This window comes from Dipodomys ordii, unplaced genomic scaffold (genome assembly GCF_000151885.1).
Source record: "Dipodomys ordii isolate 6190 unplaced genomic scaffold, Dord_2.0 Scaffold160, whole genome shotgun sequence".
NCBI lineage: Eukaryota > Metazoa > Chordata > Mammalia > Rodentia > Heteromyidae > Dipodomys > Dipodomys ordii.
The window spans coordinates 147,256-163,914 of record NW_012267376.1 but is presented as its reverse complement, the minus strand read 5'-3'; the positions used below and the strand labels follow the sequence as shown (position 1 = coordinate 163,914).

The 16,659-nt window shown below is 54.4% G+C and overlaps 2 protein-coding genes across 2 annotated transcripts in view; one reads left to right on the top strand and one right to left on the bottom strand.

Annotated features, from left to right (window-relative positions):
* Pold2 (polymerase (DNA directed), delta 2, accessory subunit) overlaps positions 1-4,706 on the top strand; it is a 7,135-nt gene extending 2,429 nt beyond the window's left edge. The window contains exons 2-11 of the mRNA XM_013032994.1: positions 162-440; positions 1,452-1,573; positions 1,747-1,870; positions 2,213-2,327; positions 2,402-2,600; positions 2,824-2,904; positions 3,036-3,193; positions 3,358-3,485; positions 4,127-4,228; positions 4,471-4,706. Of these exons, the coding sequence (XP_012888448.1) occupies positions 221-440; positions 1,452-1,573; positions 1,747-1,870; positions 2,213-2,327; positions 2,402-2,600; positions 2,824-2,904; positions 3,036-3,193; positions 3,358-3,485; positions 4,127-4,228; positions 4,471-4,631 (1,410 nt within the window). The 5' untranslated portion in view covers positions 162-220 and the 3' untranslated portion in view covers positions 4,632-4,706. The remainder of the gene's footprint in view (positions 1-161; positions 441-1,451; positions 1,574-1,746; positions 1,871-2,212; positions 2,328-2,401; positions 2,601-2,823; positions 2,905-3,035; positions 3,194-3,357; positions 3,486-4,126; positions 4,229-4,470) is intronic.
* Positions 4,707-4,799: 93 nt separating this feature from the next.
* Positions 4,800-15,066, bottom strand: Aebp1 (AE binding protein 1). The gene is made up of 21 exons (XM_013032989.1): positions 14,600-15,066; positions 12,642-12,983; positions 12,224-12,295; positions 12,045-12,116; positions 11,847-11,954; positions 11,705-11,773; positions 11,087-11,164; positions 10,871-10,951; positions 10,729-10,782; positions 9,676-9,785; positions 9,467-9,606; positions 8,726-8,810; positions 8,493-8,637; positions 8,316-8,401; positions 7,515-7,638; positions 7,056-7,252; positions 6,801-6,980; positions 6,261-6,612; positions 6,043-6,182; positions 5,840-5,939; positions 4,800-5,632 (listed from the first exon to the last, which is right to left on the bottom strand). Exons 1-21 carry the CDS (start codon positions 14,844-14,846, stop codon positions 5,040-5,042), a joined length of 3,375 nt encoding a protein of 1,124 aa, XP_012888443.1. The 5' UTR covers positions 14,847-15,066; the 3' UTR covers positions 4,800-5,039.
* Between the last annotated feature and the right edge of the window lie 1,593 nt (positions 15,067-16,659).

Sequence of the window (16,659 nt, the reverse complement as noted above, 5' to 3'; positions counted from 1 at the left end):
CAAGTGGTAGAGTGCTAGCCTTGAACTGAAGAGCTGAGGGACAGCGCCCAGGCCCAGAGTTCAGGCCCCACGACCGGACCAAAAAAAAATAATAATAAAAGAAAGAGCTGCTTCCTTGGGTTCAGGCAGAGCTGGCAGTAGTGTCTTTTGTGTTCTTACAGTGATCCTCCTGGACCTAAGCACAGTTGTCTGTTGGACAGAGCAAGCCAGGAGTGCAGCCATGTTTTCTGAACAGGCTGCCCAGAGGGCCCACACCCTGCTCTGCCCACCCTCAGCTAACAATGCCACCTTTGCCCGGGTGCCTGTAGCAACTTATACCAACTCCTCACAACCCTTTCGGCTTGGAGAACGAAGTTTTAGCCGGCAATATGCCCACATTTATGCCACTCGCCTCATCCAGATGAGACCATTCCTCGTGAGCCGGGCCCAGCAGCACTGGGGTGAGTGAGTTTGGGGTGTACTTCTCCTACAGCCCCAAATATAGAACCAGTACCTCTTCTAACTTAATCTAATTTTTTCTAATTTAATTTCCTTCCCAATTACCTTGCCAAATTAACCATTTCTTTTCAAGATAACAAGGGTTAAATGAATTAATCTGTGAATTGAAAGTTAGGCTTAAAGAGGTAAGAGCTGGGGCTGGGAAGGTGGCTCAGTGGTAGAGTGCTTGCCTTGCATGCATGAGGCCCTGGGTTCGATTCCTCAGCACCACATAAGCAGAAAAACCCAGAAATGGCTCTGTGGCTCTAGTGATAAGAGTGCTAGCCTTGAGCTGAAGAGCTGAGAGACAGTGCCCAGACCCAGAGTTCAGGCCCCATGACTGACAAAAAAAAAAAAAAAAAAGAGGTAAGAGTTTAGCTCTGGTAGTGACAGTGAATATTTTATTGACAGAAGGAAATGTTTTCCCTATCTTCCATGCAAACTACTCAATTGTGTGCCACACCATACCTATAGAGCCCCTCAGCATGGCAGGCCTGGCACCAATGCCATAGTCTTGAGGGACCCCTGTATTTTCATCGGTATCAACTCCTGACCTGCATTGGTGGCCATGAGTCTTCTAGTCTTCTGTCTATTGGGACTGCATATGTGCTTTCTTGCTGTCTTTTTCTCTCCTTACCCACCCCCACTCCTCTTCTTCCCTCTCCCTCCCTTCTAAAGGCCTGGGCAATACAACCCTTTTTCTTTTCCCCATTTCTTCTTCCTTCATGACTATGGGTGTCTCAAGACCACAGGTATTTCTCAGACAGGTCTGGAAGTCATAGCACCAGTAGAGCTGGTTCCCTCTGGAGGTTCAACAGGAGGCTCCTTCCTGCCTCTTCCAGCTCCTGGTGACTTCAGATGGTTCCAGGCTGTGTCCCTGTCCCATCTTACAGAGCTTTCCTGCCTTCTCTCATGGAGGACATTGGGTATCAAGAGTCCAGCTACATCTAGAGCTCCTTATCCCTCTTGTCTAGGCAGTGGAGTTGGAGTGAAGAAGCTGTGCGAGCTGCAGCCAGGCGAGAAGTGCTGTGTGGTAGGCACCCTGTTCAAGGCCATGCCACTCCAGCCCTCCATCTTGCGGGAGATCAGTGAGGAGGTGAGACCTGCCCCAGTAGGCATTGATGTGCCACCTTCCTCCAAGGGTATCAGAGCTGGGCCTGTGCCTGTGGGGACAAGGGAGCAGGTCTAGAAGGGTGAGTGATGCCATCTTAAAACAGAGAAGCTAGGGTGGCTTTGGCCCTGAGGCTGCCTCTCATCTCTGCCTTCCAGCACAACCTGCTACCCCAGCCTCCTCGCAGCAAATATATCCACCCCGATGACGAGCTGGTCTTGGAGGATGAACTGCAGCGTATCAAACTGAAAGGCACCATTGACATTTCAAAGGTGGTCACAGGTAGGAGCCCAGCAGGTGGAAAGGGAATCTGAGATGTTGGAGAGATCCAGAAGGGAGCGGTCTGCAAGGTGGTAGGAGTGAAGACAGCTTGTGCATGAAAAACTGGCACCCTAGAGTTCATGGGGAAGTAGGTGTGGGTTCTGGCAAGAGGAGGCTTTCAGCGATGGCTCTCCCTGCCTCCATCCAGAGGCTGTGACCCAGGAAGTAGGCATTAGCCCAGAGTCTTTTGAAAAGAGTTCACCAGCATAGCCCAGAGGTATGGGTTGTTTTGACTGTCTGGCTGATGGGAGAAGGTGGGAGAACCTGGATTCCCTTTCAAGGCCGGATTTCGCCATTCCACAGGAGTAGTCCTGGCCGTGTTGGGCTCTGTGAGAGATGATGGGAAGTTTGAGGTGGAGGACCATTGCTTTGCTGATCTTGCTCCACAGTTGCCTGCACCCCCACTTGACACAGACAGGTGAGAATCCCACTATCTATTTGCAGAGGCTACTTACTTCCTTAGCACCTTTCAGGACCCCATCCTCTCTGCAGGTTTGTGCTGCTGGTGTCCGGGCTGGGCCTAGGCGGAGGTGGTGGTGAGAGCCTGCTGGGCACTCAGTTGATGGTTGACGTGGTGACAGGGCAGCTTGGGGACGAAGGGGAGCAGTGCAGTGCTGCCCATGTCTCCCGGGTCATCCTCGCTGGCAACCTCCTCAGCCACAGCACCCAGAGCAGAGATTCTATCAACAAGGTATGGAGCCTCCTGGCTGCACTTGGTCTACCTGCTGCCCTGTGGCACTGCTTTCCTGGCATGCAGAACCTTTAAGAAGTTCAGGGTCTGTGGGCACCTCCATATCTACCCTCTGGGGAGTTTACTCCATTCTCCTCAGTGTTGAGGACCCAGGTGGGCTCCGGCTGTCACTCTGTCCTGAATCCCACTCAGACTTAATAGCCTCCTGGGCTTCTACTCCCAGGCCAAGTACCTCACCAAGAAAACCCAGGCAGCCAGCGTGGAGGCAGTCAAAATGCTAGATGAGATCCTCCTGCAGCTGAGCGTGAGTGACTAGGACCTGGTTGGGTTGGGGGTTGGGGAGAAGCTTCCATTAGGTAGGGGGAGGGGGTGGCCAGAGGAGAGACGGGTAGATTCCTTGGGGCCTGTGAACTCTGCCTGCCCTGTGCCCTTCAGGCCTCCGTGCCCGTGGATGTGATGCCAGGGGAATTTGATCCGACCAACTACACACTCCCCCAGCAGCCCCTGCACCCTTGCATGCTCCCACTGGCCACTGCCTACTCCACCCTCCAGCTAGTCACCAACCCCTACCAGGCGACCATCGACGGAGTCAGGTAGTCAGTGTGACATAAGGATGGGGGTACAGTGAACCTGGGCATGGGCAGGGCTGCAGAGGGCCTTCCTGGTGTCTGCCTTCCCTAAAAGGTTGGCCTGGGACATCCTGATGAGAGCACCAGGTGGGCTCCCAGACAGGGGTCAGCAGAGCCTTGCTTCACAGGTTCCTGGGGACATCAGGACAGAACGTGAGTGACATTTACCGATACAGCAGCATGGAGGACCATTTGGAGATCCTAGAGTGGACCTTGAGGGTCCGACACATTAGCCCCACAGCACCTGACACCCTAGGTAATAGCTGGGTCACACTGGTGGACAAGGGAGCCAGGCCTGGTTCCCACAGGCTTGTACTAACAGTCTTACACTTGTCTATTCTGGAATCCCCTCTAGACTTTCTTTTTAATGGGGCTTGAACTCAAGGCCTAGTGCCCTCCCTTAGCTTTTTCTTTCAAGGCTGGCACTCTACCACTTGAGCTACATCTCCACTTTCGGGTTTTCACTGGTTAATTTGGAGATAAGATGGGACTTGTCTGTCTAAGCTTCTAACCACAATCCTCAGATCTTAGCCTCCTGAGTAGCTAGGATTATAAGCATGAGCACCCAGCTTGACTCTAGACTGTCAATTTTATCTATGGCCAAGGCCTGCTCAGAGCTGGAGACCATGGAGATATGCTAGAAGCTTGATTACAATCCCCCCCATCACCCCCCCCACTCTCTATAAAGGCAAAGGCAGCAGGGGTCCACACCTGCTTCTTGATCCATGTGAAAACCCAGTACTGTATTGGGGTGGGGTGGGGGGAGGCAGTGCTGCTATTAGTATTTAGTGGGAGGAGGTTAAAATGTTGCTACATGGTATGTGCAGGGCAACCCCATGGTGGGATTGCCCTGTACAGAGGCTGAGAAGCCCTGCTCAGCGCCAGGTCCTTCTCCAGGCTGTTATCCCTTCTACAAAACTGACCCCTTCATCTTTGCTGAGTGCCCTCATGTCTACTTCTGTGGCAACACTCCCAGATTTGGCTCCAAAATTGTCCAGGGTAAGTTTTGCCTTCTCAGGGGCCCAAGGCCTGAGCTCTCACCTGGAGACAGGGATCCTGTAGGAAGACAGCCTGGGATCTGCCTAGTGGCTCACATATTATTTGGGTGGCCCCACTGACTGGGTGGGATCTGAGCCATGTGCCTCTGGACACCCCTCCACTGTGGCTCCTGCGTACATCTGGGGGCTTCTCTGTATGCCTAACCCAGAATGTAAGGTGGATCCCACACGACTGCTTGGTAGGCCCTGAGGACCAGATGGTGCTGCTGGTAGCTGTTCCTGACTTCAGCACCACACAGACTGCCTGCCTGGTGAACCTGCGCAGCCTGGACTGCCAGCCCATCAGCTTTGCTGGCTTTGGAGCAGAGGATGACGACCTAGGAGACTTGGGGTTGGGCCCCTAACTTGGGCAGCTGGACTAGGCATCTGCCCTTCAAATATGAGCCTTGTAAATAAAGCATGAATGTTTGCTAGGCTGAGCCTTGAGCTTCTGAGCATGCCTGGAAGGAGGCCCATGTGGAATCCCCAGTGAGGTTGGCCTCATCTCCCAAGACTGGTCAGAACAGCAGAGATCAGTGCCATGAGCTAGTTTTATTGGTGTGGCCTTGGCTTCCTTGCCTGCTTCTCCCCAAAGGCTGACAGGCAGAATAGGAGCCTCTGTACAGACTCTGGCTCTTGGGTCTGATGGCCTTAGTGTCCCTGGGGGTCCCTCTCAGGGACCTTCCAGTTACTGGTGGCTGCTGTCTGCAGGTGTAGGCTTAGAAGTACTGCTGTAACTTGAACTGGGCCAGGGTATAAGCGGGACCCTGGTCTCAGAAGTCCCCAAAGTTCACTGTGTAGGTCTCCACTGTCGAGAAAGGATATGTGAGGCCAGTGGCCATCTCTTCCTCTTCCTCTTCTTCAGGCTCTAGCAGGGTCCCAAACTCTGTCCCAAACTCTGTCACCACCTCTGTGTAGGTCTCAGTCTCTGACTCCTCCCAGCTCATAGTAGATGTGGGTGGAGGGTCCCAGGTGCCCCCGGTGGTGCCAGGGTTGGGGGCAGGCAAGGGGAGGGTGGTGAGATCGGGGGAGAGGCTGGGGGCAGGGCCCACAGTGGCATTGAGACGCCGCTGCCGCTGCTGTTCCCGTAGCCGCAGCCGGTATTGCAAGCGGCGCTGCTGCATGCGCCGTTGCTGGGGGGTCATGGGGCGTGAAGGGTCAATGCGCGGAATGGGCCGGTTTCCATTCATGGCCATAATCTCCCGGATGCGCTTCCAGTTGGAGCGAGCCAAGATGAAGTTGCACTGGGTGGCCCCGATATCATAGTCCACGTTGCATGTCTTGGCGCTTGAGGTATAGCCCTCTGCGTGGGCTGTAACGCGGTACTCACCCGGGTTCAAGATGCGCCAGTAATCACCACCACTTGCTGCCCAGGAAAGACAAACCTGGTTGTCCTGGAGCCCCTCAGCTCCACCCTCCCTCCCTGATCCTCCCAAGCCCACCCTCTCCTAGAAGAGGAAGCATGGCCCTGGCTGGGTGACCACACAGATTTTGTCCCTTTTGCTAATGCTACTTGGAATGAACCAGGTGGGCCCACCTGAGAAAGGCAGGTAAAGGTGTGCACACACAGTACCTGTCTTCACACCATGGTTGATGCCGTTCACGGAGATGGTGGCATTGGCAATAGGGATCCCTTGCTCATCTGTCACCACGCCCTTGATACCACGGTGCACCTGTAGAGGGGAAGAGGCACAAGGGACCAAATGAAGACCCCATACTCAGGATCCCACTCTGCCTTAGACTTCACCCTCCCTGGCTCAGCCCCCACTGCCCTACCTGCTCCATGAAGGTGAGTAGCGCCTCCTTGTTGTTCTCCCATTCTCTCGGTAGCTCGCTCTCATGTGGGAACTTGTCACAGCCCAGGTAGATAGACAATTCCAGGCAGTTGGTATGCAGATAACTGAAGTCATTGATAGCTGTACAGACAAAATCCCATAGTCACCCTCTCCCTGGGGTACAAACCCCTTCTTCCCCAACCTCCCAAGTTTACTTACTCCCAGACCGGGGATTCCACTTTGCTCCATTGACAATGCCCATGCCACTGGTGTAGTCTTGGGCCTGGCACCCTCCTCGGTAGGGTTCAGTCATGGTGAGATGGGCAGAGGCAAAGGAGATGGCCAGCCAGCGGAAGATTGCATGGTCTGGGGTCTCCTGGGCCTCAGATGCCTCTTCATCATCCTCTCCACGGGCAGCTGCCATGGCTGCAGCCAGGAGCTGCTCCTGGCTGGGGGTGCGGGCCATATCATAGGGGTAGGACACAAGCCGCTCACCACCATTCAGATTTGCTCCCAGCACAAAGGGGTTTTTCTCCATCCAGGCAATGATGGCACGCACTTCTGTGGATACCTGCAGGTGGCCAGCACAGGAGACCAGTGCTCCATCAATGAAATATAGGAGTCCTTTGGCCACAAATTCTGCACTCCCTTTGTCCTATCCTGGCCCTTCTGACTCCTTCTCCAACCTAAGTCTCAGTTCCTGCAGCTCAGCCACTCACCAGCTCCCTCTACACCAAAACTGCTGGGTTTGTTCCTCACCGTGGCATCTGGGGACAGGTAGCGTTCAGGGATGGGCAGGTTATTGTTGGGGACCCGGTAGGGGACCCATTTCCTTTCTTCAGCTCCCCAGAGCACAGAGTTGAGATCCGGGAAGTCCTCAAAGATGTCAAAACCTTCCTCAGTCCACAGTCCCAGGGCCCAGTTCCCAAACTCAGAGCCCTAGGGAGAGCGGACAGTCATCTTGGTTGCCCATGGCCCCTGCCCCCAGCTACACCTAATTAGCCCCACACCCACCATCTGAGCTGCCACTTCATAGCCGTCAGGATTCAGTGAGGGCACCAGGTGGATGCGCGTGTCCTGCACCAGGCTGCGTACACGAGGGTTTCCATCACGGTACTCGCGGCACAGGTATTGCATGAGCAGTAGCAGTAGCTCTCGACCCAGCACCTCATTGCCGTGGATCCCAGCTGTGTAGCGGAACTCGGGCTCCCCTGGAAGGGCAGTAGCCATAGCAAGCACTCACTTTGGCAAGGTCTGGGGCACCTGAGAAAGAAGGCTTCCAGTGCCCAGCAAGACAGGCCTGAATCTCTGCAGGAACTCCCATACCAACTGTACAGGCTGAGAAGTGTGAAGTTCTTGTGCAGTGTGAAGTTGTTGCCTTTAATTTTCTGTGGAAGGAAGCTGAGGCTCCCTCCCATGCAACACAGAGCCCAAGATACCCAAGGTGTTAGCAAAACACCCTCAGGCCCTTACCCGGCTCATGCTCCCCGGGGTTGTCCGAGATCTCCATGGCATAGATTTTAAGGCCTCGTGAGCTCTTGCCAAGGCTGTATGTGCGGGTAATGGTGGGACACTCCTCGTTCACCACCTTCATCAGCTGGCAGGGAGAGGGCACTGTGTCACTGACCATCCTCCCCCACTTTTCTATGGGGAAGGACAGACAACCCCAGTCTCTCTCAAGTTTACCAGGACCTAACCTCCTTTCTTTTTTTTTTCCTGATTTGGGGCTTGGATACTGTCCCTTAGCTTTTTCCTTTCAAGGCTGGCACTCTTGAACTACATCTCCATTCTGGCTTTTTGTTAGTTAATTGAAGTTAAGAATTTCACAGATAGCTGGGCGCTGGTGGCTCGCGCCTGTAATCCTAGCTACTCAGGAGGCTGAGATCTGAGGATCGCTGTTCAAAGCCAGCCCGGGCAGGAGAGACCGTGAGACTCCTATCTCCAATAAAAAACCACCAGAAAACCGCTGTAGCTCAAGTGGTAGAACACTCGCCTTGAGCTGAAGAGCTGAGGGACAGCGCCTAGGCCCAGAGTTCAAGCCCCACGACCGACAAAAAAAGAATTTCACAGATGCCTCCCCCCCCCTGCTGCCCCCTAGCTGACTGAGGATCATGATCCTCAAATGTCAGCCTCCTGAGTAGTAGGATTATAGGCTTAAGCCCATAGCTGCCTCCTTGGAACAAAGAACAGCCAATGTTCCCCTGGAACCCATGGCACTGGGCCTCTCTGGTTGCTCCAGCATGAGGCCTGTCTGTCTGGACATAGGCTTCCAACCTGGCGCATGTCCTTGTAGCTGTGATGCCGGAAGTCCAGGTCATCAGTGGCCACGACTTCATTCTGTGCATAGTAGTTGTGGACAGCTGCAGGGGGTAGGAGACGGGCAGGAAGGACTCTGTATAAGCTGCCTGTGGGACTACTGCAGGTTACCCCAGCCAGCTCCTTGGTACTCACGGGTCACTGGGCAGCCCAGCACCTCTAGCCGCATGCACAGGCTGCCATTCCAGGTGAGTGGGTAAATGCGAATAAAGCGGGCCACCACTGGTTCTGGGAGCTCACTCAGCACAGGTGTGTCCTTATCCACATTCCCATGGAAGGTCTAAAGAGGGACAGGCCTCAGTGTAGCTGCTCCCAGGTTTTCCCCCAACCCAGATGACAGGAGCAGGGTAAAGGGTTTGGGCACCCACCATTTCTTCATAGCCATTGGAGTACATCACCCACGTCTGGCTGTCGTTGCTGAAGCCCACAAAGAAGCTGGTCACGAAGTCATCACTGTGGAACAGATATGGTCAGGGCAAGGCTGCTCTTAAGCCTCTGGGCCCCTTTTCTGAGAGAGCAGAACTGTGGAACATGGTCTGAGTATCAGGAGCCAGGTCTCAGGCCTGTTTATATGCATGAGCAGTCTGTTAACTGATCTTGTATTACCATCTGAACATAGAGACTGACTAGCCATGGCTGAAGGGTGCAGAGTTGTTCCTGCAGAGTTTGCTGTTGTTATTTTGCAGTTCTGGGGATTGGACTCAGTGTCTCACACTTGCCAGACAAGCAACCTACTACTTGAGACACATACCCCAGTCCATTTATTTCTAGGGCTTTGTTTTTTCCCCAGATATGGTATTTTGGGGCTAGCTTTTCCTGAGCCAGTCTTGAACTGTGTTCCTTTATCTTTGGAATAGCTGGGAACTCGGATGTGTACCAACACTTGGGGCTTGCTTTTGAGATTAGGTCTCAGGGACTTTGGCACAGCCTGGCCTCAGACTTCAGTTCTTTCTCTGCTTTCTGAACAGCTAAGATTACATATGTGCAAAACACTCGTACTAGGTTTTTCTACCCTTCCAGGGCCAGCTCAAGGGCCAACTATAATGTCCCCAGTGGGCCTGAGAGCAGTGCTAGAGCCTTGCCCACCACTCAAGCACCCATCTACATACTGGATGCTGGAGTCCCGGCCCTGGGTGATGATGCCGGTGAACCGGGTTGTCCTTCTGGTGTCCACCTCAATCCACTGGGTCTGTGAGTCATCCTCGGCACACCAGGCCCCATCATAGTAGTCATCTTCATTGGCACCAGCCTGTTGAAGGGGAGGCTGAGCATGGCAGAAGAACCCTTGCCTGCCTGAGTGGGCTGTTTGCTCACCCACCTGAATATTGAGCCGGCCACGCTGTGCTCCCAGGCCATGACGCAGCATGGAGGAGGCTCGGATTTGGTTGTCCTCAACGCGGTGTGACTCCATTCCAATGGGTGGGCACTCTGAGGACATATACCCCAGGAAGGTGGCTTGGGAGCTTGACCCTCCACCAATCCAGAGCCAAGGAGCTGGCAGCCCCCCATTACCTCACTTTGGAGGAGCCATCAGAGGTCATATTTGCAGCTACTGCTTTGAATACTGCAGACTTCACCCACCTGAAGGGGACTCAGACCCAGATCAGAAAACCCATTACCCACTGCCTGCTTCCCCCCTTGCTGGGCTTTAGCTGCTTCAGCTGGAGAATGGACTGATAACACTTGATTCTCAGACTCAGGGATAAATCCCAGGCAAAACCATCCCAGGGCCCAGTTCATTGCCAAATTCACCCAGATGAGGCCAGCTGCACACCAGCCTCACAGGGACACCTGTGAAGGCAGCTGGAGCACCTCACTTTCTATCCAAGGCCCTAGATTTCCCCACCAACAGCCAATCTCTGCCCCTGGCAGCAAGCCATCTGTAGGTCAGAGCATAGCTAAAGCCAAGCAAGGATGTTCTTGGCTCCTGGACCTCTCCCTTCTGTGCTGCAAGAATCTAAAGTTCAGCTGAGCACCTGTAATCTTAGCTACTCGGGGAGTTGAGATCATGGTTTGAAGCTAACCCAGGCAGACAAATCCTAGAGACTTATTTCCAATTCACCAGCAAAAAAGCTAGAAGTGGAGGTATGGTTCAAGTGGTAGAGGGCTAGCCTTGAGCAGAAAAGGCTAAGCAAGAGTGGGGCCCCCAGTGCAAGCCCCAGTATTGGCACGTGTACACAGATGCATGAGCATGTGTGTGTGTGTGCATACGCGCGCGCGCACACACACACACACGAATCTAAGAGAAGGAAAGTCTTCTGGAGCCTAAATCCCCATCAAGAAATCCATGCTTACATGTGTAATCATGAGCAAATCACTGCCCTGATACCTCCACCCTGTTGCTTACCAACACAGTACCAGCCCCACTCACTGATTTTCTCTACTGGGGTCCACTCCTCCTCCAGATCATCACCCTTTTGGGATCCTGTCAACAAGGAAGGGAGAGGTGGAGCCAAAGGCCTGAGTCAATATGCATCCAGATGCTGCCCCATGGAATCAGCATGTTTACATACCTTTGTGGTCCTTGCCCTTCACCTCAGTCCATTTGTCCTCTGTCTCCTCCTTGGGGCTACTGCCCTCCTTTTTGGGTTTCTCTGGAGGGTGCAAAGAAGAGGAGGCTGGTCAGCCTGGCCCTGGGCTTGTGAGGGTGGTCAGACTGAGCTGGGGCACACCAGAGTGGGAAGGTGTGGGAGGAAGAACTGGCCTTAAGGGTGACTGGTGCCACTCACTCAGCTCTTCCTTCTCTTCATCTGTCTCCTGTCCAGGGTCAGGTTTCCGTGGTGGGGGATGCGGGAAGTAATAGTCCACTGCAAGGAGAAAACTGAGTATAGGAGGCCCTGAACCTGTGCTAAAGCCTCTGGGACAAGGCTGGGCTGGGACTGAGGGGAGAGAGGCAGAGAACTTGGGAAGTCAAATGAAAGGAATAAAACCCTGCTGAGGTCACCAGCCTGTTCCCGCCCCCACTCCCCCCTCGGCCAGGAAAGGAAGAATCCAGGCTGGGCAGCGATTGGCACCAGGGCAGGAATCTAAGTGATATCTGGTGTCTGTGGCCTTGAGATCTGATGCAGGACCAAGGGTTAGAACCACGATAGGGGCTGTGCCTAGGAGAAAGGGAATCTGAAGGTTCCCTCAGGCCCTGGGAAGGGCAGGGGGAGCGCTAAGGGAGTGAAGTACAGGAAGGTACTTGGATAGGACAGCTGGCAGTGAGCTAGTAGAAAGGAGTGAAGACCACAGGACAGGGAACCTACACTGGATGATGGGGCTGAGAAGGCCTAGAAGCCTGACCACATTCCCAGCCCTGGCGTCCATTGGTCTGCACCCCATGGACTTAGGCACTGGATACTCACTGTCATCATAGTTGGGGATCACGTAGCCATCCCCATAATCTGGGGGCAGCAGAGGCTTCAAAGGTGGCTCTATGGAGATAAGGAGGTGGAAGTGGGCCAGAGCACCTCCCTGTGCCCCTCCCTCCTCTGCACCCTGTCTTACGGTTGTCCTTTCCCTGGAGCTCCTCAGCCTTCTCCTCAGGGCGCTCAGGCCAGAACCTCCTCCTGCTGGGTGGTGGCCTGGGCCGCTTCTGGCGCCGGATATACTCAACTGGGAAGGAGGCAAGCTCTGAGACATGGCCTCAAGCAGAAGCATCTGTGCCCAGGCCAGGCTCTGATCCATACCAGGGGGGCTACTCACAGTCTTCATAGTCCTCCCTCTCTATCTGGTCATTGTAGTCCAGTGTGGGCACCTCCGTCTCCTCCTCTGGCTCTGAGGGAAGATGCCAGTGGCTGCCTGACTGCTCTACCCAGGCCCATTCTGGGTACTTCAAGCTTGAGCGTCATTAGCCTGAGGCCAAGAGGATGTCAGCCACTCACCAGGCTGAAGTTCCCGGGCTCCCATTTGGGTTTCCTCTCCTTGACCCTGCCAGGTGTTTGAGGAGGCCTCCCCTGCAATACAGACACTCAGATACAAATGTTCATGACCATCTCCCCAGGCCCTGGGGATAATGATTTCATACACTGTGCCACACGTGGGGGACTCCTTCTGGGGAGCATTGCCATAGGCTTCTGCCACTGAGCAAGGGAGAAAAGGAACCTGTGAGCTCAGAGGAGAGGACAGAATGCCAGCTGCTAAGTGTTCTCTCTGCCCAAGTGATACTGAAGCCCTGAGGAAAGTCCACAATAATGCAGAGGCTCCAGAGCCTACCTTGTCTGTAAAAAGCAGGGTCCCAGGAATCCACTCTCACCCACCTTTGCCCCTGAACACATAGGCCCAGAATAGCTTAGCACAAACCTCCTTCCTGGGGCGACTCTTCAGGGCCAGGACTGGGTGGTGTGGGCAGTGGCCACTCTAGGGTTTCTAAGGGGGCTGGAGTTTGAGAGAGCTTCTTCCCTAACAGGGGCTTCTTGGTGGCTTTGGGTGGCTTCTCTTTGGGTTTCTTGGTGGCCTTGGGTAGCTTCTCCTTAGGTTTCTTGGTGGCTTTTGGTGGCTTCTCCTTGGGTTTCTTGGTGGCCTTGGGTGACTTCTCTTTTCCCTTCTTGGGTAGCCTGGGAGCTTCCAAGGGCTGTTTGGTTGTCTTGGGGCCTTTGTCCTTCTTCCCTTTCTTCCCTTTGTCTTTAGCCTTTTCTGGAGACCCTGTCCAAGACAGAGATGTAGATCAAACAGACAAGGCCTACTGCGTCCCCATGTGGTTCTTCAAGATTCCCACAACCTGGTCACAGAGGCTCTTGCTGGTCCCCAGTATAGACAGTAAACAGGCTAAGCACTTTCCCAAGTGGTAGAGCTGGAACTTTCTATCTGAAAGTCTAGGGCTGCCAACATTGCATGTCAGCCTCTCTCAAGACAGCATGTGACACTCAGTTTCCAGGAAGAGGCCACCCATCCCCTGCCAAGACCTCTACTGAGCCCACTCCCTCATGTATCCACTTGCCAATCATGAAGCTCTATTCTGCGCTGGGCATGGAAGGCACATGAGTGACTGAGCCATCTATGTCTGAAGGAACAACTGTCCTCCCTGTAAACTACCCCAACAAAGTAAAGGTCATGGAACTTGGTTTTCTCTGAGATGTCCTTCCTATAGAGAACCTTTCTGTAGCTTTTGTGGGTTGTTTGTTTATGCCAGCACTGGGGCTTGAACTCAGGACCTGAGCTCAAGGCTTTTTGCTCAAGGCAGGAGCTCTATCACTTGAGTCATAACTCCATTTGTGGCTTTTTGCTGGTTAATTGGAACTAAAAGTCTACAGACTTTTCTGCCTGGGCTGGCTTTGAATTAAAAAACCTTAGACCTTTGCTTCCTGAACAGCTAGGATTACAAGCATGAGCCGCTGGCTTTCTGTAGGGTTTAAAGCCCCAAAAGAAGGAGGAAGGTCTGGGCAGATGGAAGGAAGGACCAATAGAGAGCCCCCGAGGCCACACAAAAGACAGAGGGACAAGCAGGGAGCTTTGTCACTACTGTAGCATGTCGAGGAGTATAGAAGTATGGACCCGAGGTGGGACTAACAAGCAGGACCTGAGAATCTCATGGGGAATCAAAGACACGAGGGCAGTTTGGCTAAAATCCAGGAAGTTATAAAACACAAGCAGGAGAAGTAGGACTGCTTCAACATTCAAGAGCCAGGAAAGACCTACAGCTGGGACTGCAGGGGGGTGGAGGGGAGGGCTGCTGCCCTCAGGAATGAGGAATGGTGCCTTACTGTCTCCTGGGAGAGAGATCACAAGCTCTTTTGCCATCCTCCAAAGGGCTACAATAAACAGCCAAAACTGATTGACAACTGATTATGTAAGAGGCACCGGGTGACCTGCCTCAATCTAACTCTCCACTGCCCACTTTCACCTGCAAGTTTGGAGGGCAGAGATCTGCACCTACCTCCCCTGCCTGTTTGCTTCTGGGACCAGAGGTCTAGGGCAGGAAGCCTAGAGACCACAGAAAAACTGAAAGCCCATGGGAATGGCAGGTTGTTGATAGCATAGTTCCCCCTGTGGCCCAGGCCTAGATCCTTTTAGGGTTTGGGGATGCCAGGATAAGCGACTAATTCCACAGGTCCTCCCAAAGCACCACAACACTCCGCAGGGGATATGCCTTAAGGTCCCCAGGCTCCACGCCTGGCACCGGGTCCCACGTGGGAGATGGGATGAGCGGGCCATTCCTCATTGAGAGCAGCCGGGGGCGGGGGGAGGGGGGTAGCCAGGCCCTCAAGTGCCCTGCTCTTGGTGTCAGCCTCCGGTCCCCACTTCTCGCAGGAGGCGCTCACCTTCTGCGGCCGTCCTTGGCCTGCCCCGCTCCTGAGCTTTGCGGGCGCGCTGGGGGGGCTCCAGGGGCGGCAGGACCTCCACGTCGTCTTCCCGGGGCTCAGGCTCAGGCTCCAACTCCGAAAGGAAGCCTTCGAGGAACTCCTCGATCTCGTCGTCTGTCAGCACCGTCTGCGGGTCCCCCCCGGGGCACAGGGCCAGTAGAGCCAGGAGGCTGCCGAGCAGGGGCGCAGGGCGCACGGCCGCCATGGCCCGGCACGGGTGCGGGACAGGGGTGTCGGGGGGGGGGGCGCTGGAGGCCCTGGCGGGAGCGGGGAGGGAATCAGAAGGGTGGAGGAGTTGGGGGCTCCGGGAGGGCGTGCCGCGGCAGGATGCGGGGTGGAAAGGGCCGGGCAGGGGGTCTCGGGAGAGAAAGTGGGTCCAAGGACCTCAGGGCGTTGGCTGCAGTAGGGCCCTGCGGCCCCGCGTGGCTGGCTCCCGCGGCCCGCCCTCCGAAGTGCTGGCGGAGCCGGGGCGGGGGCGCCCGGGCTTCCGGAGCCGGAGCCGGTCCCCTCCGGGGGGCGGGGGAGGAGCTGGGCTTGAACCTCGGGCTGCGGGAGGGAATGGGCGGGACAGGCTCGGAACTGGTCAGAGCGCGAACTCAGGCGGAATTCCTCCTGGGCGGAGGGTCTGCAGGCCTAGAGGAGGGAAAGACGGGCGGGAGATCGGGCAAGGTCTGAGGGAGCTACTTCCCTTCCCCGCTGTGCCCTCCGCACGCCCCGACCGAGTTCGGGGCCCACTGCATCCTTCCCGCGCTCTGGAGTCCCGGTGGCCTGGTTTTTCAGATTGTCACCTGCTGCACGCCAGTGCCACCCCGCGTGGGGCCACCCCCTCTGCTCCGCTGAAAGTACAGCAAGCTTGAGGAAACAATGGAAAATCATCTACGTGTTTTCCTGTGGGTAGGACCCCACGTAAAGGCATGCCATCATCCCTGGAACCTAACCTGGACATAGATATTTTTTCTCCTTGCTCTTACCAGGACCCATTAAAAAAAGAAAACAGGCTGGGAATGTGGCTCAGTGGTAGAGTGCTGCCCAGCATGCATGAAGCCCTGGCTTCCATTCCTCAGTACCACATACACAGAAAAAGCCAGAAGTGGCGCTGCGGCTCAAGTGGTGGAATGCTAGCCTTGAGCAAAAGAAGCTCAGGGACAATGTCCAAGCTCTGAGTTCAAGCCCCAAGCCTGGGAAAGAAAGAAAGAAAAGGAAGGAAGGGAGGGAGGAACGGAGGAAAAAGAAAATCTCGGTAGCACCATCTATCACATGCCTCCAGAGGGTGCTAGACTAGTCTTAGAGCATTCCCTATCTATAGTGGTACTATCATGGTGCCAGCCAAAGGAGATTTCTCATGTGCCTGGTTTGTGCCATAGCTTCTAGAAGGTCAAATATTAACCCCAAGTGGTTATCATGGCTTAGGCCAGAGCTCCAAGAATATTCACTCTTGAAGGAATGAGGAAGCAAGATAAAACACACTTTGTGTTTTTGCCGTAAGGTCAGCTGCAGCCAGCCCTAAACCAAGATTGTCTGTGGTCCTTTGGCTCTATAATAGAGCCAAATAGGAACTCTGAAATGATTGTGCAAAGTCGGGACCCAAAACTTTGCCTTCAGCAAAAGGCCCTGAGTTCAAGCTCTATAACCAATAAAAGAAAAAGAAAGCCCCTGGACCCTGACCCCACCTACCCTAAGCCAGATGGAATAAGTGGGAGCCAAGGAGACCCAGAATTGCTCCCTGTGAATGGGAGGTCCCTCAAAGGCCTTGCCTTTGTTTTGCTTCTGGCTTTCCTTAAGAAGGCAGAGGTGTTGTATCAAGAGCTGAGCCCTGGGGTCAGTCCTGGGTCTGCCCCTCCTAGCCATCTGACCTCAGCAAATGACCTAAGTGCCCACCTCTACTTAAGGGGGATCATGTGTGTTCTGGGCTTAGCACATGTGTTCAGCCCTCATACACTCCAACTGGCTCTTGGCTCTCATAATTTCCCCTGGAAACCAATTTCAATTATACATACAACACTCCAGGTTTTCACATT

Excerpts from the sequence above, each read along its gene's own strand:
- Aebp1 (XM_013032989.1), bottom strand. The coding sequence starts at position 14,846 with ATGGCGGCCGTGCGCCCTGCGCCCCTGCTCGGCAGCCTCCTGGCTCTA. Across the intron at positions 12,117-12,223 it reads AGCCCGGGAACTTCAGCCTG|AGCCAGAGGAGGAGACGGAG; the intron begins GTGAGTGGCTGA and ends ATCTTCCCTCAG. Across the intron at positions 8,402-8,492 it reads GCTGGGCTGCCCAGTGACCC|CTGTCCACAACTACTATGCA; the intron begins GTGAGTACCAAG and ends TACCCCCTGCAG.